This window comes from Chiloscyllium plagiosum, unplaced genomic scaffold, assembly GCF_037043375.1.
Source record: "Chiloscyllium plagiosum isolate Xiang-an unplaced genomic scaffold, Cpla_swu_hap1 HiC_scaffold_44, whole genome shotgun sequence".
Taxonomy (NCBI): Eukaryota; Metazoa; Chordata; class Chondrichthyes; order Orectolobiformes; family Hemiscylliidae; genus Chiloscyllium; species Chiloscyllium plagiosum.
Window position 1 is genome coordinate 13,563,551 of NW_028270182.1, and position 23,927 is coordinate 13,587,477.

At 48.0% G+C, this 23,927-nt stretch overlaps 1 protein-coding gene across 1 annotated transcript; it reads left to right on the forward strand.

The window, feature by feature from the left end:
• Positions 1 to 1,016: 1,016 nt before the first annotated feature.
• On the forward strand, positions 1,017 to 23,927 carry cops6 (COP9 signalosome subunit 6). Its single transcript, XM_043683599.2, has 10 exons — positions 1,017 to 1,082; positions 3,711 to 3,836; positions 8,161 to 8,292; positions 8,820 to 8,908; positions 10,279 to 10,341; positions 14,873 to 14,920; positions 17,927 to 18,041; positions 19,698 to 19,790; positions 20,463 to 20,563; positions 23,360 to 23,927. The coding sequence occupies exons 1-10, from the start codon at positions 1,049 to 1,051 to the stop codon at positions 23,498 to 23,500; spliced, it is 942 nt and encodes a 313-aa protein (XP_043539534.1). The 5' UTR covers positions 1,017 to 1,048; the 3' UTR covers positions 23,501 to 23,927.

Consider the following 23,927-nt stretch of genomic DNA (forward strand, 5'->3'; position numbering starts at 1 on the left):
CATTCGCCTCAGGAGAAAGTAAGGACTGCAGATGCTGAATATTAGAGCCAAATAGTGTGGTGCTGTAAAAACACAGCCGGTCAGGCAGCATCCAAGGAGCAGAAGAGTTGAAGTTTTGAGCTTAAGCTCTTCACCATCTTGATGAAGAATTATGCTCAAAACATCGACTCTTCTGCTTCTTGGATGCTGCCTGACCGGCTGTGCTTTTCCAAAGTCACTCACCTAAGGGCTGGTAGTAGTTTAATAGATGAACGCTTTAAAAAACCGCAGCGTGCAGGGCGACAGCCCAAGTACTGGGATCAGAATAGATGGATATTTGATGACTGGCTGTACATGATGAGCGATGGGCCTCTCTCAGAGCCGTTATTATTGTACCACCTGGATATCTGCCATTCTTTCAGTGTTGCTGGGTCAAAATCCTGGAATTCCCTCCCTCCTGAAGAAGCGTTACACCTGAAACTTTGGCTCACCCACCTGCTAATGCTGCCTGGTTTGCTGTGTTCTTCCAGCCTCCTGCTTGTCTACCTTGGATTACAGCATCTCCAGTCATTTTTTTTGTCCCTCCCTTTTGGCGCTGCCCCTACACCACAAAGCGGATCAAGGAGGCAGCTCACCACTGCCTTCTCAATGGGAAATTAGGGATGGAACAATCAATGATGGCCCAGCCAATGACACCCGGATCCCATGAGATAATAAAAATGATCCCGTCCACCAACACCCTGGAGTTGTTCAGGAAAAAAAATAAAAATGATCCCGTATAGCAGGAATATCTCCTTGTGAATGTGCTGCCCTCTCAGTCTGAGCAATTCCCCTTCCCTAGATTTGACAGAGCATTATATTCAGCAACAAACCCTTCCTTTACCAAGATGGCCACACGACAGATGCTGCTAATGGTTTGGGGGTGTAACTCTTTACCAACATGGTAACACTTCCGCCGCGGGCTGTCCTTTACAAAGTTGGCCGCCATGCCGCGTTCCGATTGGTCGCCTTCGCACCGTGACGTCACCGACCACGACTGCGCAGGTGCCGCGCTCCGTGGGGCGGCAAGATGGCGGCGAACGGGATGGAGGTGGAGCCGGCGGGTGAGCGAGTGAAGCGGCGGGTCCGAGTGTCGACGCCGCTCGGGGACTCCGGTAGGAGGGTGGAGGTGGTGGAGCGGACGGACGAGGAGGAGCTCTAGCCCTGGACCGTTGCCATGGCGCCAGGAAGCCGCCAGGCTGGAAATCACCGCCTGAAGTCCGCAACCACCCCCCGGTCTGTTAGGTTACTGCACCCCCACAGCCCCTTCCCCAGACACATAGCCCCCCTTCCCTAGACACATAGCCCCCCTTCCCCAGACACATAGCCCCCCTTCCCCAGACACATAGCCCCCCTTCCCCAGACACATAGCCCCCCTTCCCCAGACACATAGCCCCCCTTCCCCAGGCCCATAGCCCCTTCCCCAGACACATAGCCCCCCTTCCCAAGGCCCATAGCCCCTTCCCCAGACACATAGCCCCCCTTCCCCAGACACATAGCCCCCCTTCCCCAGACACATAGCCCCCCTTCCCAAGGCCCATAGCCCCTTCCCCAGACACATAGCCCCCCTTCCCCAGACACATAGCCCCCCTTCCCAAGGCCCATAGCCCCTTCCCCAGACACATAGCCCCCCTTCCCCAGACACATAGCCCCCCTTCCCCAGACACATAGCCCCCCTTCCCCAGACACATAGCCCCCCTTCCCCAGACACATAGCCCCCCTTCCCCAGGCCCATAGCCCCTTCCCCAGACACATAGCCCCCCTTCCCCAGGCCCATAGCCCCTTCCCCAGACACATAGCCCCCCTTCCCCTGGCCCATAGCCCCTTCCCCAGACACATAGCCCCCCTTCCCAAGGCCCATAGCCCCTTCCCCAGACACATAGCCCCCCTTCCCCAGACACATAGCCCCCCTTCCCCAGACACATAGCCCCCCTTCCCCAGACACATAGCCCCCCTTCCCCAGACACATAGCCCCCCTTCCCCAGACACATAGCCCCCCTTCCCCAGACACATAGCCCCCCTTCCCCAGACACATAGCCCCCCTTCCCCAGACACATAGCCCCTCTTCCCAAGGCCCATAGCCCCTTCCCCAGACACATAGCCCCCCTTCCCCAGGCCCATAGCCCCTTCCCCAGACACATAGCCCCCCCTTCCCCAGGCCCATAGCCCCTTCCCCAGACACATAGCCCCCCTTCCCAAGGCCCATAGCCCCTTCCCCAGACACATAGCCCCCCTTCCCCAGGCCCATAGCCCCTTCCCCAGACACATAGCCCCCCTTCCCCAGACACATAGCCCCCCTTCCCCAGACACATAGCCCCCCTTCCCCAGACACATAGCCCCCCTTCCCCAGACACATAGCCCCCCTTCCCCAGACACATAGCCCCCCTTCCCCAGACACATAGCCCCCCTTCCCCAGACACATAGCCCCCCTTCCCCAGACACATAGCCCCCCTTCCCCAGACACACAGCCCCCCTTCCCCAGACACATAGCCCCCCTTCCCCAGACACATAGCCCCCCTTCCCCAGACACATAGCCCCCCTTCCCCAGACACATAGCCCCCCTTCCCCAGACACATAGCCCCCCTTCCCCAGACACATAGCCCCCCTTCCCCAGACACATAGCCCCCCTTCCCCAGACACATAGCCCCCCTTCCCCAGACACTTAGCCCCCCTTCCCCAGACACATAGCCCCCCTTCCCCAGACACATAGCCCCCCTTCCCAAGGCCCATAGCCCCCTCCCCAGACACATAGCCCCCCTTCCCCAGGCCCATAGCCCTTTCCCCAGACACATAGCCCCCTTTCCCCAGGCCCATAGCCCCCCTTCCCCAGGCCCATAGCCCCTTCCCCAGACACACAGCCCCCCTTCCCCAGGCCCATAGCCCCTTCCCCAGACACATAGCCCCCCTTCACCCCCATAGCCCCTTCCCCAGACCCATAGCCCTTTCCCCAGACCCATAACCTCCCCTCGCCCCCATAGCCCCTTCCCCAGACCCATAGCCTCCCCTCACCCCCATAGCCCTTCCCCACACCCATAGCCACCCCTCACCCCCATAGCCCCTTCCCCAGACCCATAATCCCTGTTCACCCCTATAACCCCCCCCCCACTGCCCCATAGACACCCCACCCATCGCCCTTTCTCCCTTCCCCTTCTCCACCCTTCCTTTCTGTTCCTCCTTTCTGCTTCACCCCTCTCTCTCCTTCCCCCTGATACCCCTTGCTCCTCTGCTTAGCAGCCCATCTTCCCAACTCTTACTCCGCTCATTCTTGTCATCAGCGACTGACCCCTATCCCTGTTGTGATCCTGGGTAAATGAGATGGTGCAACAGGTACCTGTAGACAGGAAATTTTGAAGCCATTACTTGCCTTCACAGTGACCTCCTGGTTTATCCATATACGCCAAGTATAGTCAGCCTCTTTCAGTGCTAAATAGATGCACAAGCCTCCCTGGTCAGCTCCATACTCTCTGCAGGATACTTGGGGCTCATCCTTGTGCCATGACTTCCAGCTGCCTTCTGACACTCAGTGCCAGATTTTATTTGAGTGTATCGCTGCGGAGCACTTTGAAAATATGTTACAGTCTATCAGTGATACTCTTTGGTGATGTCATTTCAGTATTTGTGGAAAATGCTTGTGTGTTTAACGGAGAATGGAAGTCCAAAACTCTTCTGTGTGTTGTGTTCTCTTGCTATAGCAACGCCGAGTGTGATGGCATCTGGAGTGACGGGGAGTGTCTCTGTCGCATTGCACCCGTTAGTTATTCTCAACATCTCTGACCATTGGATCCGGATGCGTTCTCAAGAGGGGAGACCTGTGCAAGGTATGTGCGTGCAGAAAAGTTTAGCAGAGTGATGCACTCAGTCATGATTAACGGTACTGAGAGGGCCTTTCTGTGGTATACTGAGTATATGGCAACAGTTAAAGGGATAAGGAGGGTGCTCAAGGTTTGAAGTAATGGCTAAAGATATAGTTAGGGCCTGTGACAGCCCCACAGTGTACAGAAATGGTGAAACAGTCAGGCAGGATCTGTGCACCATGCCTGGGGTTTGTAACAGTAAAGGATTCGACAGGCTACTTAAGTAAGCGTTAGACCGTCATGATTCAGAGATGCCGGTGTTGGACTGGGGTGTACAAAGTTAAAAATCTCACAACACCAGGTTATAGTCCAACAGGTTTAATTGGAAGCACACTAGCTTTCGGAGCGACGCTCCTTCATCAGGTGATTGTCATCATTAGACCATCATGTCTGCATGAATTACTGTACAGAGACCAGCCATTAAGCCTCCTACATCACAATCAGTGTTTACCTTCCACTTGAACCACCACCCTATTTGCCACATATAATCCAATTAACAAAGCTTTATCTTCCTTTTCCCTTCTGTATTTATCCAGGTTCCATTCAATGCGTTCCAACTGTTCAGTGTGGTAGTGAGCTCTCCATTCCAACCCCAAATAGAACATTACAGTGCAGTACAGACCCTTCGGCCCTCAATGTTGCGCTGACCTGTGGAACCAATCTGAAGCCCATCTAACCTACACTGTTCCATTCTCATCCATATGCCTACCAATGATCATTTAAATGCCCTTAAAGTTGGTGCATCAACTAATGTTGCAGGCAGTGCGTTCCACACCCTTACTACTCTCTGAGTAAAGAAACTGCCTCTGACATCTGTCCTATATCTATCACCCCTCAATTTAAAGCTATGTTCCCTCGTGCTAGCCATCAACATCCAAGGAAAAAGGTTCTCGCTGGCCAACCTATCTAACCCTCTGGTTAGCTTATAAGTCTCAATTAAGTCGCCTCTCAATCTTTTTCACTCTAACGAAAACAGCCTCGAGTCCCTCAGCCTTTCCTTGTAAGACCTTCTCTCCATACCAGGCAACATCCTAGTAAATTTCCTCTGAACCCTTTCCAAAGCTTCCACATCCTTCCTATAATGCGGTGACCAGAACCGTACACAGTACTCCAAATATGACCGCACCAGAGTTTTGTACAGGTGTAGCATGATCTCATGGTTCCAAAACTCAGTCCCTCTACCAATACAAGCTAACACACCATTTGTCTTCTTAACAACCCCATCAACCTGGGTGGCAACTTTCAAGGATCTATGTATCTGGACACTGAGATTCCTCTGCTCATCCACACTACCAAGAATCTTACCATTAGCCCAGTACTGTGCATTCCTGTTACTTCTTCCAAAGTGAATCACTCTCTCTTTTCCGCATTAAACTCCATTTGCCACCTCTCAGCTCAGCTCTGCAGCTTATATTCTTCTGTAACCTACAATGTCTTTTGTCACTATCCACAACTCTACCAACCTTAGTGTCATCTGCAAATTTACTAACCTATCCTTCTATGCCCTCATCCAGGTCATTTATATAAATGAGAAACAACAGCGGACCCAAAACAGATCCTTTCGGTACACCACTAGTAACTGAACTCCAGGGTGAATATTTCCGATCAACCACCACCTTGTGTCTTCTTTCAGCTAGCCAATTTCTGATCTAAATCGCCGTCGATCCCAATCCTCTGTATTTTTGTGCAATATCCTATGTGGGGAACCTTATCAAATGCCTTACTGAAATCCATATACACCACATCAACCACTTTATCCTCATCAACCTGTTTGGTTACCTTCTTAAGGAACTCAATAAGGTTTGTGAGGCATGACTGACCGTTCACAAAATCGTGTTGACGATCCCTAATCAACTTATTCCTCTCTAGATGATGATGAATCCTATCTGTTACAACCCTTTCCAACACTTTACCCACAACTGATGGAAGGCTCACAGGTCTATAATTTCCAGGGTTGTCTCTACTCCCCTTCTTGAAGAAGGGAAAGACATTTGCTATCCTCCAGTCTTCTGACACTATTCCCATAGACAATGGCAACATAAAGATCAAAGCCAAAGGCTCAGCAATCTCCTCCGTGGCTTCCCAGAGAATCCTAGGATAATTCCCATCCAGCCCAGGGGAGTTATCTGTTTTTATACTTTTCAGAATTGCTAACACCACCTCCTTAAGCACCTCAATCCTATCTAGACTATTAACCTGTATCTCAGTATTCTCCTTGACAGCATTGCCTTTTTCCCGTGTGAATGCTGATGGAAAGTATTCATTTAGCACTTCCCCTATCTCCACTGACTCCACACACAACTTCCCACTACTACACTTGATTGGCCCGAATGTTACTCGAGTCATTCTTCTATTCCTGATATAGCTATAGAAAGCCTTAAGGTTTCCCTTGATCCTATCCACCAAAGACTTCTCATGTCCCTTCCTGGCTCTTCTTAGCTCTGTCTTTTGGTCTTGCCTGACTAACTTGTAACCCTTCTGAGAAATTTCTCCTCCGTTCCCTATCTGATTTTTCATTGACTGACATATGTTTGTAATTTCTTGAATTCTCATTTCATCTGCAAATGTCAACGTCTACCTTAACAAAACCTTTCATAATCTTGTAGGCCTCCGTCAAATCGTCTCTCAGTTTATACACAAGAGAAATTGCCCAACAAATCTGATGTTTCCTGATGGTTATACCGCCAAAGTTTGCATCGCAGCCTGATTAAAATTTTTTGACATCACTTCCAGTTTCTCCACAGTTTTTTAATATAATGTGGAGGCCAGAACAGTCGATGATCTGACTGTGCTTTGACCAAAGTCTATGAAGTTTAATATTACTTTTGCTTTTCAATTAGATCGTTTGAGAGAGCCATAGATAGGGTGGATAGTCAAAGACTTTTTCCCAGGGTGGAAAGGTCAACTAGAAGAGGGCACACATTCAAGGAGAGAGGGAAAGGTTTACAGGACAGGTGCAGGGAAACGTTTTCACAGAGTTGTGGTACTTAGAACGCATTGCCAGTGGAGGTGGTGAACAGGCAGGTTAGCGATGTTTGAGGTGTATCTTGATAGACATGAACAGGAGACAGACAGGGATAGAAACCATGCATGGGCAATAAGTAGTGGGTCTAAAAAGGAATTAGGATTTGGCGCAGGTGTGATGGGCCGAAGGGCCTGTTCCTGTACTTGTAGGAGGAATGAATTGTAGTGCTTTGCTTGTTATACATGACTTTTAATAAGGTACTTGCCATTCAGCCAGAAAGAAGACATAATATAGGAAAACACGAATAAAATTGCAGAATAGGTGCACAACAGCTGAATAATTTTCAATATGGATAAGGGAAGTCTTTCCATTTTGCAGGAAAACATAAAAGGGCAATGTACAGCGTGAAAAATAAGAGACTAATTGGGTTAGAAGATTAGAGGGATCTGGGGTTATAGTAGGAATTCTGGTGAGTGTAACTCATCTCCTGACTCTCCAAAGCCTGCGCACCAGCTATAAAGAAGTAGTGATGGAATATCCGCACCTTTCTTGGATGCGTGGAACTCCCAAGAAGCTCAACACCATCTGAGAGAAAGCAGCCTACTTGATTGACACCCAATTCATCATCCATTCCCTCCATCGCTGACGCTCAGTAGCAGCAGTGTGTACCACCTACGCAAGATGCACCATAGAAATTCACCAAAGCACCTTAGACAGCACCTTCCAAGCTCTCAATTGCTACCATCTAGAAGGACAGGGCAGCAGATAAGTAAGCGCCACCACCCTTGCCATTCTCCTCTAATCCACCTACTATCCTGACTGGCAAATATATCACCATTCCTTCACTGGATCAAAATCCTGGAACTCCCTCCCTAATGGCATTGTGCATGTACCGACACGAAGTGGAGTGCAGCGGTTCAAGAAAGTAGTTCACCCACTACCTTCACAAGGGCAATTTGGGACAGGTAATAAATGCTCACCTCTTAGTGATACCCACATCACTTAAACCAATAAAGAAAGGAAATTGATGCGGGGCAGAGCACCCCTGCAGTTCTTTCACACCAACCTTAGACAGGTGAGAGGGGCAAGGTTTAATGTACCTAGATTGGGACTTGAATTCAGAAATGAGTGCGCGCTTCCAATTGTACCATAGGGAACGCAAATGCTGTATGATGGCTCCTGCTCCTAATACTGTCATGGCGTCTTCTCTACTTGTTGACTTCCTCCCCATATTGATGCGGTCGGCCCTGTGTTGCTTGCTGTTTAAATAGTTGGGGTTTTTTCCCTGTTGCCTGTTGAATCAGTTGGTGTTTCTGTTTGCAGTGATTGGTGCCTTGATTGGAAAGCAGGAGGGCAGAAACATCGAGGTGATGAACTCTTTCGAGCTGCTGTCTCACACAGTGGAGGAAAAGATTGTCATCGACAAGGAGTATTACTACACCAAAGAGGAGCAGTGTGAGTAATAATCTCACCTCCATGTATCGGACAGTTCCTCAGAATGTGGGTGCTGTGTTGGCCCTCCATGCTGCTGCCATACAGGGATGATTACTGGTGGTCTAAGTGGCGTGTTCTCTACCACTGAGTGGCATTCCACCCTATCATGCTGCATCCTTCCATTCCTTGAGTCATTGAGATGACAATTTATTCAGACCACAAGCTGATACCAGCCCTCAAGACACAATTGCCCTTCTCCTTGCCATGGCGCACCAACTTCCCACTTTGTGCTGTGCTCCCCACTACCATCCAGCGAGCCACTATCCCTTCCAGAAGCCCGTGACATAATCTATTGACCAACATGTGTGGTCATCTAATAACCTATTTCATAGCGTTACCAGCGGATTAAAGAAAAACCACCTCAGTTTGCTTCTTGCGTCCTTTCCAAGGGTTGACTCTCCCAAATGGAGCAACTTGCTAAGAAGCACTTTGCCCCATCCCTGTGATCTTTCAGTCTGATTTTTCTCTCTATCTCTCTCTGTCTCTAGTTAAGCAGGTCTTTAAAGACATGGAGTTCCTGGGCTGGTACACCACGGGGGGTCCTCCAGATGAGTCTGATATCCATGTTCACAAACAGGTCAGTGTACAGCTTGCATAATCTGACACCACAGCACTGCACTTGTACTAGCTGACTCCTGTCCAGCATGAGATCAGCCTACCTCGTACTGTTTCTGAAAACTTCACCTGAAACTTGTCTGCCTGTTTGACCAACCTATATGTCTTTTTCAACTTCTGCCTTATCCTCCTCACAGTTCACGACGCTTTCAAGTTTTGTATTGTTTGCAGTTTTTGAGATTGTGCCCAGCACGCCCAAGGTCTAGATTGTGACTATATATCATGGTACAGCAGCCTTCCTCCAGTCCAAAAACACCCATGAAACACTACTGCCTGTTTACCGTCGTTCAGCAAATTCTGTATCCAGATTATGGATTAATGGTGCTGGAAAAGCACAGCAGTTCAGGCAGCATCCAAGGAGTTTTCGAAGCTGTGCTCTTCCAGCACCACTAATCCAGAATCTGGTTTCCAGCATCTGCAGTCATTGTTTTTTACCTCAATTCTGTATCCATGTTACTCTCTGTCCCTCCTTTCGTTTTGTCATTTGTACATAAGTATAAATTAAAGCAAAGAATTGTGGATGCTGGAGATCTGGAAAAAACCAGAAATTGCTGGTGAAACTTAGCCAGGTGGCAGCATCTGTGGAGAGAGAACATTTCAAGTCCAGTGAAGCATGGCACATCGATGAGAATAATTCTGTTAAGATAGTGTAAATGCAATTTGAAAAGACATCTGAAATTTTCGCACTTTGGATTTATGAGCAGCATCTGTGAAGCGAAAAACAGAGTCCCTCGAAGGATCACGGGATTCAAAATGTCAACTTTCTTTTCTCTTCACAGATGCTCCTCGTAAGTCTGATGTAAGACACTTTCAGGTGTCTCTTCAAATTCCATTCATACCACTTCAGTATTATCCTCATCGATTTTATGATTCATCAGAAAACTCCAGCAATTTATTTAAATATGATTTGTCCTTTAAAATTCCATTAAATAATGCTGTGGGATCTTGAGCATCCATCTGAGAAGGCAGATGGGCCCTCTCTTTTACATCTCATCCAAAGACACTGTAATACTCCATTAGTATTGCATTTTCTCAGCCCAGGTTATGGATTTGCCTTTGATTGCATATGAATCCAGGGCACAAAGGTGACTGATGTGCATTTTGCCAGGGGCTGGAGCCCTGGTGTTGTATGGGATAGTTTGACAGGCTCCTTGTCTGGACACTGCACCGTGAGTTCTCTGATCTCCTGGACCACCCAGTGCTTTTCCTCTCCAGGCACTGACCCTCTTATCCCGAAGTGTCACAATACAGCAAATGCATGGAGGAGCAGTTACCTCCAGTAGGGTTTTTCCGGGGCGGAACTGATCCTGGCTTTTCTTCTGGCATCTGCAGGTGTGTGAGATTATTGAAAGCCCACTCTTCCTCAAGTTGAACCCCATGACAAAGCACACAGACGTAAGTAATATGTGTTAAATAACTTTACATGTAAAACCCCACTCTGTCTGTCATTAAATCCTAATGTTAAGTGTTACACTACCCCCCTTTAGCCCCCGATCCTAATCTCCAGTAATACTGCCCCTCAGGACATTCTGATAATGTTCTGTCGCACGGTTCCAGTCTTATCCCAATCCTTGTGCTCTGTGGCACTACCCTGTCAGATCCTGCTCCGGTATTTTGGAATACTGCACCTTGTTAGATCCTGATCTTCATGTTTTCTGACACCGATCACCGTTCGATCCTGATGCTGATGTTCTGTGAAGTCATTTGCCATTCGATTCCAATCTCTGTGTTCTGTGCCACTGCACCTCCCTGCCACCCCAACAATCAGCATTCCCTTAAATTGTTCTTTTATTCTGCACGCTGGGGTCAGCACAAACAGGCGCTGCGCACCGGTCACCAGAGTGGCTGCACACGGCTTAAAAGAAACGTTGCCCGACACCTTCTATGCCCTCAGTTAGATCCTGGTGTTCTGTGTAACTGCCACTCTCCCGCCACCTGCTGGATCCCAGCCCCAATGCCCTGTGACACTGTCTCTCATTAGGTCGCGATGCCATTACCACAATCCTTGCTAAGTCACGCTTGTCCTTCTGAAATCCCAATTGCTGTGTAGTGTGCTGCTGCTCCCTATTAAATCATGCCACCCTGTTGTTCTGCCTTTGTTAACTCGCTGTCCCTCCACAAGTCCTGATGCTGTTACAGTGGTGCTTGTCAAATCCCACCCTGTCCCAAATACCTTTGCCCTCATTGAACCCCGGCATCTCATTCCGCCTCACTGGTGTTGCTCATTTTCCTCCACCTCTCGTGGTCACCCTACGTCCTGAAACTTGCTCCTGTCTCTGTTTGCTGTGACTTCTCCCTTTTGCTGCAAGCCATCTCCCTGGTTGTCACTCAACCTGTCCCTGATCTATCCCCCGCCATCGGCGTGGTGACCAGCTTTGCCTTCCTAATTTTCAAACCTAGTGACCAAATCCACTCGTGACGCAGAGTGGAAGTTTTAAAAGCCGGTGGCTGCTAAAATGTTGTGCTGACTTAATCTCCGGACAAATGTTTTTGATTTGATTGTCTGCAACAATTGAAGTTACAGCCAGGTGCCTTCAGACAAATGCCAGGGTCTGTGCTTTTGACGGGTGTTTGCTTTATGCGTGGCCTTTAGGAGGCCCCAGTCTCTGTATTTGTCAATACTCCAGGAGCTGCAGTTGTTTCAGGGAGACAGTTCCTCTGGTGATGGAAGAGGAGATGGAGAAATACAACGCATTCTGTGTAAATGGACTGTAGACTGACATTAGCTGGCTTTTCTGATTCGAAAGATTGATTGTCTTTGATGTTATTGTTACTGAGATTCCCCTCCTGCCCCCTTGACCTCACTCCCACTAAACTATGACACAGTCGCTCAGGGGTTAGCCTGAAGGCACCAGGGATGGTTTGATTCCACCCTCAAGTGACCATTGGGGGGGGGGAGAGGGTTGTGGCTTCCTGTTTGGAGGGTCAGTGTAAACTCAATGGGCCGGATGGCCTGCTTTCACATTGTCGGGATCCTTCGATTTTATTGATCACATGTTGATCCCTCTTGGCCATCACATTGCTAACATTGTGAACCAGCCCCTCTCCTCAGGAACGAAACCCACCCCACCCCCCCACCACCACCACCAGGCCGTCAGCAGCACCACCAACTCCTTTTAAAAACTGCTGTCTCACACTCTCCTCAGAAAACTCACTTTTGCTATTTGGTCTCTGTCACCCACTGCCCCAAGAACCAGGATCTGACCTGCAGCCCAGGGGTTTAAATCTCTCCGTTGGGATTCTGCCTTTTGTGTGACACAAAAGCAGCCAGAGCCATCACAGATGACCAAAGGTGCTGGGAGGCGTGCTGTTTGGAAGAAGTTTTCAACTCAGTAGGCTGGTGTTGTTTTCCTCGGAGCAGGGAAATTGCTGAGAGAGCTGTTGGAAAGTTGAGGGGGATTGGTAGTATAGATAGAAGGAGACTTGGTGGAGGGGTCAGTAACCAAAAGGCACAGCTTTAAGGTCAGGGCCAGGTGGTTTAGAGGGGATTTTAGAAAGAATTTATTTTTCACCCAGAGGCTGGTGGGTATCTGGAACTCACTGCCTGAAAAGGTGTCAGAGTATTTCAGATATATTTAGATCAATACTTGAAATGCCAAAGAGTACCGAGTTACAGGCTGGGGAATGGGATTAGAGTAGATCACTGCTTAAATGGGCTGAATGGCCTCTTTCTGTGCTGTAATACTCCGTGACCCTCGGACTTCACCTCACAGTCCTACTTCTCCCACTGCAGTGTCCTGCATGGTTTCCTTCGGTTGAGTACTAGAGAGACTAGAGGACACTCAGAAATCACAGCGGCCCTGTTCCTGACCTGAAAACAAAAGGCCTTTTGAGTTGTGGGCTCCTGTTATTGGGCCCTGACATATCCCCTTCCCTGTCTGGGCACCACTGGAAGACCTGTTCATTCATACCTTACTCAAACCTTGTACCTTACCACCAGTTCCCTCACTATCTACTGTCTGACTGAAACAGAAAAATTCACCACTACTTTAACGCTGAGTTGATTGCCGAAGATCAGATAGGCTGTGCATGTCACGCAACCTTGAGGGAACCTTCCAGGCAGTATGTTGTCACAATCATGGCTCATCTATTTAAGGAAGAGATGAGGGGGAATCTCTTCTGTCGGGCGGTAGTGAATCTGTGGAGACAACAGAAATGCTGGAAATCATATCAGGCCAGGCAGCACCTGTGGAGAGAGAGCAAGCTAATATTTCGAGGCTAGATGGCTGTTCGTCAGAGCTGACGTGAAGTGTGGAGGGGGCGGTATTTATGCAACACAGGTCGTTTTTCTATAACGCGATGGTAGTGTTCTTGTGCAACTCTGCATTATAGAAAAATCACGCTGTAGAAACGGCACTTAAAGTGTTGGCCAACACACATTTTAAACGTTTGCATTTTAGAGACTGTATCCTCTTTTTGTCAATCATATTAGAGCGAATTCACGTTGACAAAACACGCATTATTGCAGAACGACCTGTGAGAGAATGTTGGATCTGTGGAATTTTCCTGTCGAGGCTGGATCATTTCAGGCTGAGATGGACAGATTTTGAATCAATAAGGGAATCGAGGGTTATGGGGAAGAGGCAGGAAAGGGGAGTTGAGGGTTACCAGAGCTGCCCATGGTTTCATTGAATGGCATGGAAGACCCAACGAGCTGAATGGCCCATCTTTGCACTTATGTCTCATGGTCTTAGTGGGCCCGTCACGTTTGTGCTGGCTCCCGAAATGAGCAGTTGTCTTAGTGCCATTCCCACGGCTTGTAACCCTGTGCATGCTTCCTTTTCATGTCATGGGTGCCCACTTGGAGCTGTTTTGAATCTAGTCCATTCAACATGGTGTTAGTCCTCTGTGGCAGGCCCACTTTGTGACAAGATAAGACTTTTTGGCTGCAGAAGGATTCTACAATAGTCACTCCTAATATAGGTGTTGACCATAAGTGTATGCAACAGGTGGATGGATGAGGCCCAAGTTATGTAGGTTTCTTCTCCCCCACGCATTCGTCCAAAACTCTGCCACCCATATCTAACCCATCTGGTCCCGGTCACCCCCACCCCTGTATCCACTGATCGACCCGAAAATTAAACGTTCTAAATCCCTCCATGACCCCTTCTGGATCTGTGACCTCCTCCAGCCCTGCAATCCTTCAAACACTTTGATAAGGGCCCAGGAGTGGAGTGAAAGTCTGCCCCAGCAACGGGACTGAACAGACCTGAAAATTCACCCATATCTTTCAGCTCGCTTTAAATACTGAAGAACTGATTGACAGGGCAGCAGAGAAGAAAGCAAATTTATTCCGAACAAGCCATCCACGTTCAGCTTTCTAAGTATAAATGAGCGTCAGCACAGATGCTATGGATTACGGCTGTTGACTGCGCTAAAAATCCAGGTGTTTGCAATTGGAATGGAGCCCTTGTTAATATTTTAAACGTGAAATTTGCCTGAAGTAAAACTATAGGAGTTTCACCTCCGACATGTTTGAGTGCTGCCCACGAGGTACCATCATGGAGGGAGGAGCAAGCCCAGTTAGTTTAGGGTCCCAGCATGGAATCAGAGGGCGGGTGGTGGAGGATCAGAAATCGGCAGTGGTTAGATTGGGCTGAGCTGGAGTTTTAAAAGCCGCCGACCTGAGGGCGGATTGGAAACCTGAAGGTGGTGAGGGGGTTCTGGAAAAAGCAGTTTGAAGTGGGAGAAGTTTGACTCCAGTGGGATGGACTTTGAACACAGGAGGCCACTGCCTTTGAAAATGCAGCAGGTAATTAGGGGAAAACATAAAAGCAACCAGATTGGAAAATTGAAAGCATGTTCCTGTTCTGAAGGCACCACAGCTTGATCCTACCATGTAGCACTTAATTGGAAAAGTCTTGGCTTCAGAAAAAAGAACACGCGTAATAAATGTTTACCGCCTGACAGTGTTCTTCTCTTACAGCTTCCAGTGAGTGTTTATGAGTCAGTCATTGATATCATCGCTGGAGAGGTATGGAATTAATCAACTTCAGTTCTGTCCTGTCAGTCTGTATCATTCATGATGTGCAGTCCCCCTCTGTATCAGTTAGTGTATCTATCCTGCACTAAGAACAGTTCCCATCAGTTTGCATCAGTCTGTGTATATCCTGCACCATTTACAGTTCCCCTCAGTTTGTGTATGTATCATGTACAGTTTCCTTCAATTTGAATCAGTCTGTGTACATATCCTGCACAATGTACAGTCCCCTTTGGTTTATGTCAGTCTGTGTATATATCCTGCATCATCTACAGCTCCCCTCGGTTTATGTCAGTCTGTGTGTCTATCCTGCATCATGTACAGTTCCTCTCGGGTTTATGTCAGTTTGTGTATACACCCTGCATCATGTACAGTTCCCCTCGGTTTATGTTGCTCTATGTATATATCCTGCGCCATGTACAGTTGTTTCTGTCATATTCGGTGCAATGTGCAGTTCCCCCCTGTGTAGGTGTTGGAGGTCTGGAGAAGGTGGGGGTGAGCCACAGCAGTCCTTGGGCGTAGATCCATCTACACTGCTGCTAAGGCAGGAATTTCCAGGCTATGGACCCAGTGACACTACAGGAATAGCAATATAGTCCATGCCAGGATGGTGTATGAATTGATATATCCTGTAGAATGTCTTTGCACATCCTACACTGGATACTATCCTGCTGTTTCTGAGCATGTGTCACGTACAGTCCCAGCCTGTTGCTATCAGTATGCGTGCATTTACTGCAATGTCATCTTGGTATTTTCCTCTGGCTGAGGTTGTGCATGTCTTTAACCTAAATTAGTCGCATTTTATTCCATCTCCATAATCATTTCAACCTTATTTATATTCCTTTTCTTTCTTTCTTTTTATTTTAACTGCCAGGAAAGCTTTTTCGAGTCAATTCATATATTATTGAGACTTGCAAACCTGTGCCACACCATTCATATAAAAAGCAGAAATATAGCACTTTCTGTTTATCGCTTACCCTTCAGATAGTCAACTCTCAAGCAATCCGCATTATATTTTCACTCTTCACTGTAACCAGGGCATTCTTACCACAGGAGGGAAGACCTTTTGGTACATAATGCTGACCCGTTGCTAGTGAAATCAACTAAGAATTCCATGTCGTACGCTCTCGCCAGAGCCCCATATCAATCTTCAAACTAATCTCACTGTCCCACTGTCTCACTGTCCAAGAGTAATCCCCACTACTCTGCTCTCTTCCCAAGGTCCCATATCAATCTCAAACTAGTCCCACTGCCCTGTTATCATCGCGTAGCTCCATATCAATCCTAAACTAATTCCACTGTCCCATTCTCTCACCATAGCCTTGTATCAATCCCAACTGATCCCACTGCCCCGCACTCTCACCGTAGCATCATATCAACCCTAAATGAATCCCACTGCCCTGCTTACTCCCCATAACATTGTATCAAATCCCAACTATTCCCACTGCCGTGCTCACTCGCAGTAGCCCTGTATGTTCCTCTGTTTCCAATATTTGCCTCATTTTGTGTTGCAAGATGTGATGGTCTCTGCCTCCATTGTTCCCTGTGGCAAACTTTTCCAGCTTCAGCAATCAATGAAATTTTGCCCGACTTTGACATTTTCTTAGTGACAATTTCTAACCGTTAATCTGATTGACCAATAGCCATTGTCTCCCCGTCAATAGCTTGCGTTCTTGCTGCCTCCAATCTGTGTATAACCGTTGACTCTTTTAGCGTCACCAGTATCTCCTCGTAATAGTCGTTTCTCATTCCTGCTAACGTTCTGATGAATCTGCCTAGTCTGTTCCACCTCTGTGGCTTTTAATGTCTTGGAAGAGTGAGGTATTCAAAACTCCACACACTGTGCTAGCTGTGAAATAACCAATGTTGCAAGTGAATTTGTTTGCTCTTGCACACAGTACACTTATTTATACACCCCAGATTGTGTTGCCGTGTATTCCCCGCTCTCTCATTTCTGAAAGATTGTGTTTCTGAACCCCTGATCCTTTCTATTCATTCACTCTCGCCAGTAACTTTTCTTTGTGTGAACGACAAATGGTTGCCTCAGTTCTTTTCACATTATTGAGGGTGCAGTTCCATTTTTTCCACCTGCCTGTTGGTCTTTTGCTGTTTTCCAAATCCTTTTCAGGCAAGTCTGAAGACTCTGGTCACTGTTCTCATGTTCTAAGTTGTGCGAGAATAGAAATGGGCGCATCCTAGGATGTTGGCATTTCCTGGCACTTTCCCAGGCTGAGTCATCTTCTGGCCCCATGTCCAGGCAGTGCCACTACGTCTCCACCTCCTGTCTCACCACTCACTGACTATCAGGAGTGAGAGCTCGGGCAATCCAAAATGGCTCCTTGTTTCAACATGACAGATTTGGGGTCATTCACCACTGCTGACCTTGGCTGCTCCGTTGCAGTGAACTCTAGAGGCTCTCAGTCCCAGGGATGTGGGACTCTGCCTTTCTGCTCAGCAGCCAGCTGGAGGGTTCGCACAACAGCAGACACTAATCCCTTCCCAAACCCACCCTGAGTGGGCTGGCAAGTTCCTCCACCCCCTCCTCCCATCACCTTGTTTTTGTGCTCACAGCTGACCAGGCCAGCAATCATTGCCCGACCCTAATTGTCCTGGAGCTTGGCTTATCTGCCCTCCCCCACTATTTTTGCTAGGTCTGTGCCTTGTTCACCGACTCCGACTAGGATACGGCTCCACAAGAAGGCTGGCTGACCGACAGATCGTTCTCAATGTGCGAGTCCTCGTGAGAATCAGCAAGCCATTCTGCCTAAAGAGGCCTCGCAGAGGAGGGCTGTTCTGTCTCGTCTGCTCACATGCGGCAGGCAGCCCTACTGAGCTGATGAGTGGATTCCTACTGATCCTGATCAGGGAGGACGCTGTGCATTTTCCAAGTGACACACTGGCTGCAGAGCCCCAGTCCAAGTTTCCATGGAGAGCGTGTGAGTGTTTCCTTGTCTGACAGAGTTCACCACACTGATTGCTTTCTTTCTGTCCTTTGTCCAGGCCACAGTGCTGTTCGCTGAACTGACCTACACCCTGGCCACAGAGGAGGCCGAGCGCATCGGAGTTGATCACGTGGCTCGCATGACAGCGACTGGCACAGGGGAGAATTCCACAGGCAAGGACTTTCGTCAGCGCTGTGTAAATCTGCTGTGCTGAGCTGGGCTGGGGGAGGGCGACAAGGATGGTTAGAGATAATGCCTTATCCTTGTCACAGCTGCCGGGAGACTGGGGCAAACCCCAGTCCCATCGAACAGGAGCAAACTGTCAGTTATAGAATGTAACCGAACTCACCGTCCCAGGCCACAAGTTGCCCTTTTGCCAACTGAACAGTGCCTCGTCAGGAAGAGCGAGCCACTCATGGAGATCGGAACAAATTTGTTTTACGTCAGTTCCGTTTTCTTTGACTGTCTCTCGCTGGTTTTAGTATGGAGTAATTGATTGTTCTCTGCCTGGTGCACAGGCAGTCACTGATACTCCACAGACCTTTAGGGCAGAGAAGTCCAATGATTCACCAACTCTCCATCACCACCTCCTCCCCCACCCCCACCCCCACCCCACTCGGCCCCCAAGTGAAGAAGCTCCTCATCTCTGTCCTAATTGGCCTGCCCTTTACACTGAGACTGGATTCCCTGGTTCTGGACCACTGACCCAGCTAGGGGGAAACATCCTTCCTGCCTCTGCCTTGATGGTTACTGTAGGAACCTTGTCGGTTTCAATAAGATCACTTCCCATTCTTGTAAACGCTAGAAAATGCAGGCCCAGTTTCCACAATCTGTCCTCCTGGCACAGTCCATCTATCTCAGGAACTGGTTTGGTGGGCATACATTGCACTCCATCTTTATCAAATATGCATTTCCCTTGTGGAAAGAGGCCAATACGTCAGTGCTGCAGGCTTGGTCTCAAACTATGCTCTATATGATTGCAATAAGACATAGTTACTCCTGCACAAGGACATTCAAGTTCCTTTGATGTTCAACACAACCCAGGCTGTCACCGTTAAGTAAATATTCTTCCCTATTGCTGTTCTGCATTGACACCCAGCTGATATTTGAGATATTAATTGAGATGGAGTGGTACGGTGGCTCAGTGGTGAGCATGGCTGCCTCACAGCGCCAGGGACCCGGATGCAAATCCACCCTCAAGCGACTGTCTGTGTGGAGTTTGCAAATTCTCCCAGTGTCTGTGTGGGTTTCCTCCCACAGTCCAAAGATGTGCAGGTTAGGGTGGATTGGTCATGCTAAATTGTCCCATAGTGTCCAGGGATGCGCAGGCGAGGTGGGTTAGCCATGGGAAATGTAGAATCCCAAGGATAGGGTGCGATGCTGTTTGGATTGTTGGTGTGGACCCGATGGGCAGAATAGCTTGCTTTCCACACTGTAGGGATTCTGTGTTTTTAAAAAGATATCAAGGGGTAAGAAAGAGGTTGGGAACATAGAGAGACAGACAGATAGACAACTGGTGATAGTTTAATCTGAGGTTACGCCTCAGGTGAGGGGGAAGAGGTTGAGTCGGTGACCAGAACCCATGTTGTTGGCAACACTCTGCTTTATAAACTGGCCATCCCGCCAACTGAGCTAGCCAACTCCCTATCCCTAAGCTTTTGGTAATTGACTCCTGTCTATGAAGGTGATTCAGTATTGTTTGTCTGATAATGTCCCTGTAAAATGGTGGCTCAGTGTGACCCAGCAACCCCTGCACCACAGGAAACCCTGGAACTTACTGCCTACTTCCCCTAAGCAATTAGCTGACTTCCCTTCTGATCCTGTTACAGTGGCTGAACATCTCATTGCACAACACAGCGCCATTAAGATGCTGCACAGTCGGGTCCGTGTCATCCTGGAATACGTCAAAGCTGTAGAGTCAGGTAGGAGAGCCCACTGCACCTTCTTCCAGCAGTCAGTGGCTGGGTGGTAGTGTGGGGAGTGTAAGGAACCAATGTGGCTCCTGGAGAGGGGAGTGTGTCTGTGTGTGTCTCTGTCTGTCTGTGTTGCATTGGTAGTGGGATTATGTCCTTTAGGTCTTCTCAGTTTTTTTTATCCATTCAATGTGGGGATCATTGGCTGAACCGGGATTTATTGCCCACCGCTAAATGCCCAGAGGGCCATTAACGCATTGTTGTGCCTCTGGAATCACGTGTAGGTCAGGTAAGGTTTTCTTCTCTAAAGGACATTAGTGACTCAGATGAGTTTATATAATGATAGTTGGTGGTTACGCAGCTGCCCTTATGCTAGCTTCTTTTTAATGCCAGGTTTTCCTTGAGCTCAGTTTCACCATCTCCCAAACCCAAGTCTCCAGAATATTAGCTGGTGATTCTGGGTTGCTAGTCCAGGACATTACTACTATGCCACCATCTCCCCTATGGCTGGTGCAGATAGGGTTTTGAGATAGGTGTAAGGGACATGGAGAGGGGGTATACTGTTTGTGAGGAGGTGGATATGTGGGGGGGCAGTCAGGCTGGAGTGCATATCAGTCTCAGCTCAGGATAGGATGCATCGAGCTGCTTGTTTTGCAATGTTCCATTTGTGTTCTTAAACAGGGGAAGTACCGTTTAACCATGAGATCCTGCGTGAAGCCTACGCCCTGTGTCACCGACTGCCGGTCCTCAGCACTGACAAGTTTAAGACCGACTTCTATGATGTAAGTCAGAGCCGGTTGCTTATTTGGGAAATGAAGCTGTTTCCTGTTTGAGCTTAACTTATGCAAAGCAAAACCCATCACTCCACTCTTGAGGGGAACAGAACTCAAACAGCACGGAAACAGACCCTTCAGTTTAACCAGTCCATGCCGACCATAATCCCAAACTAAACCAGCTCCACCTGCCTGTGCTTGAGCTATATCCCTCCAAGCATTTCTTATTCATGTACGTATGTCAACGACTTTTAAACATAGTAACTGTACCTGCATCCTCTGGAAGTTCGTTCCACACACTGTGTAAAAGAAAGAAATAAAATTGTCCCTCATGTCATTTTTAAGTCTTTCTCCTTTCACCTTACAAATATGCTGCCTACTCTTGAAATCCCCCACCCTAGGGAAAAGACACCTGCCATTCCCCTTATTTATTACCCCTCATGATTTTATAAAGTCACCCCTCAACCTACTACAATCCAGTGGAAAGGTCCCAGCCTCTCCTTATAACTGAAACCTTCCATACCCCGCAACATCCTGATAAATCTTTTCTGAACTCTCTCCAGCTTAATAATATCCTTCATAATTCCTCGTCTATATTTTTACTTCATTTTTTTTTCTCTGCCACTTTAGCTCCTGATATCCTTATACAGTGAAAAAGTCTTATCCACGCCATCCTTTTTATAAAGAAGAGCTTTCTACCTTCCATCCTGAATAGACTGGCTCTGGTTTTATGGTCATGCACCTTTTACCCTAAACTCCCCACCATCAGCAGGAGGAGTTCTTCTCTATATTCCTCGATTCTTTTCAAAATCTTGAATCCTCAAGCAAATCTCCCTGACCTTGTACATATCTGCAAAGACAAAATGTCATGTCTTCTCATTACCTAATTGCGGAAGCCCCAGTTATGTTCTGCACCACATGCCGAGGCCAGTATATTCTTTCTAAGTTGTGGTCATAGTGTGAGGAACGTTTATAGTCTTTTTTTCTTATTTGGAAACTTGGGACCTAAAGTAGAGGTAAGTGGAGTTTGTTTTTCAGTTTGTGAATGTGACTTTGTTTTTTTGAGGGTCAGAATCGTTTTTTTAAAGCAATGGGTCGAAATAGAGTTGCCAAGAAATGTTGTGACTCAAGCTAAGGGAATGTAACTGGTGAGACAGTTGCGTGGTTGAGCTTTTACATTCCAGGGAAAGAGGGGCCAGGGGTAGGCATGGTTCAAAAGAATACATCTGTGCCAGCAAATGTACTCTTGAGAAGCTTCAAAATAATCAATGGCTTGAGGTTTCTTAGAGCTTAATGAGAAAAGTCAGTGAATTAGCTTGGCTCTATTTGTCTCTGGACTGGATAGTAAAGGAGGGAACAACTTGCTAATGTGCAGATATTTGCCAAAAGGATATGCTTGTATCCTTGTCTGTTTGACTACCTACCTACTCTAACTAAATAATTTTTATTTTGGATTCCTACTTTTCCATAGTTAGTTTAAACGTTATGGTGTTATGATTGCTGTTCCCTGAATGCTCCCCCACCGAGATTTGGTGAGCTTGATTCTTCAAAACTAAATTAGCAGCGCCTTATACCCTTTGGAGTCAGAAACATACCAACAAGAAAATGTTATCGATGACTATCCTTTATGTCATCACTGTTCTAGTTTTTGTTATTTAATTTTTATTAATTGAAATCTCCCGTTATCATTACTCTGTAGCTTTTGCGTCTTTGCAATTTCTCTGAGTGTTCTCTTGTACATCTTCTCATCTTTTTTCATGCTTTCATGTGGTGAGGATGTTGCTGGCTCGGTATTGTTACCCATCCCTTGAACTGAGTAACATGTTCAGCAATTTTCAGAGGGCACTTAATCACCTACATAGCTGTGGATTGGGAGTTACATGTAGACCAGACCAGGTAAGGTCAGCAGATTCCCTCCCCTAAAGGCCTTTCATAAAGCAGGCAAGTTCGGAATATTGCGAGCAGTTTTGGGCCCCGTATCTAAGAGGACGTGCTGACCTTGGAGGGGGTGTCCAGAGGAGGTTTATAAGCATGATCCCAGGGATGAGGGGCTTATTACACAAGGAGCAATTGAAGACTCTAGGTCTCGATGGCATTCAAAGAGATGAGGGATTGGAGATTTCATTGACATTTTCAGAGTACTTAGAGGCCTGGATAGCATGGAGGTGGAGAAACTATTTCCACTGGCAGGAGAGACGAGGACGCGAGAGCACAGCCTTGGAGTGAAGGGACTGTCCTTTAGAACTCCGATGAGAAGAAATTTCTTCAGCCAGAGGTTGGTGAGTGTCACTGACGGCGAAGGCTGTGGAACTCAAGTCATTTAGTGTCTTTAAGATAGTGCTGAAAATGTGTTGCTAGAAAAGCGCAGCAGGTCAGGCAGCATCCAAGGAGCAGGAGAATCGGCGTTTCGGGCATGAGCCCTTCTTCAGGAACGAGGAAAGTGTGCCAAGCAGGCTCAGATAAAAGGTAGGGAGGAGGGACTTGGGGGAGGGGCGTTGGAAACCCATCGCACGGATGTTTTGATTATGTCTGCTCACTACAGACATGGAGCAGTGTATGGTGGAGGGAGGTTCAATCGAAGCATTCAGAAGGGAATTAAGAGTTATCTTAAAAGGGGGAGTGTGTGGGATCGCAGGGAGCAGGTGGGAGAATCGGTGAGCCAGTGCAGATATGATGCGCGGAGTGGGCTCCTCCTGTATCTCAGTTATCTTCTGATTCTGCGTTGTTTGCCCAGCCAGATGGCTGAGGTCTGGCTCTGTGGCAATGCGATGTTCTCACTGCTGTCTGTATCTCCCTGTCTCTTAGCAATGCAATGACGTGGGCCTGATGGCTTATCTCGGCACCATCACCAAGACCTGCAACACCATGAACCAGTTTGTGAACAAGTTCAACATCCTGTATGATCGGCAGGGCATCGGCCGACGTATGCGAGGCCTCTTCTTCTGACCGAGGGTCTGAGCAGTCTGCACCCTCTGGGTATAGCACACTGTGAGAGTTCACATCTTGAGCGGGGCAACCTCTTCACTGCAGCGGGCGGCGACCTGAAATGTATCGGTGATTCTTCCTCCTCCCCTCCCCCTTCCCACCCAACGCCGACTCTCAGGCCCTCCCCATACCCTCCTTCCCTTCCCTTTGCTGAGAGATGTTCGGGCCAGCCTTGTGAAGTGGGGCAACTTGTCACCCTGTTCATTGATGGCTGCCGTCTCACTCTGAGTTTGTTGCTTCAGTGACAAAGTGACTGGCTGGTTGGGAATTTGAATTCACACACTGTGGCTGTGTTGCTTCACGTGTTTCCTGCTGGCGAGCAGATGCTAGGTTGTCCGTTGTGCAGCTAAAACCATGCGTGTTAGAAATAAAGTTAAAAGGAACTCAA

What these genes read in the sequence shown, in the direction of transcription:
- cops6 (XM_043683599.2), top strand. Translation starts at nt 1,049, where the DNA reads ATGGCGGCGAACGGGATGGAGGTGGAGCCGGCGG. An exon ending in CTACACCAAAGAGGAGCAGT is followed by an intron (nt 8,293 to 8,819) that starts GTGAGTAATAAT and finishes CTCTGTCTCTAG; the next exon opens with TTAAGCAGGTCTTTAAAGAC. An exon ending in TTGATATCATCGCTGGAGAG is followed by an intron (nt 14,921 to 17,926) that starts GTATGGAATTAA and finishes TCCTTTGTCCAG; the next exon opens with GCCACAGTGCTGTTCGCTGA.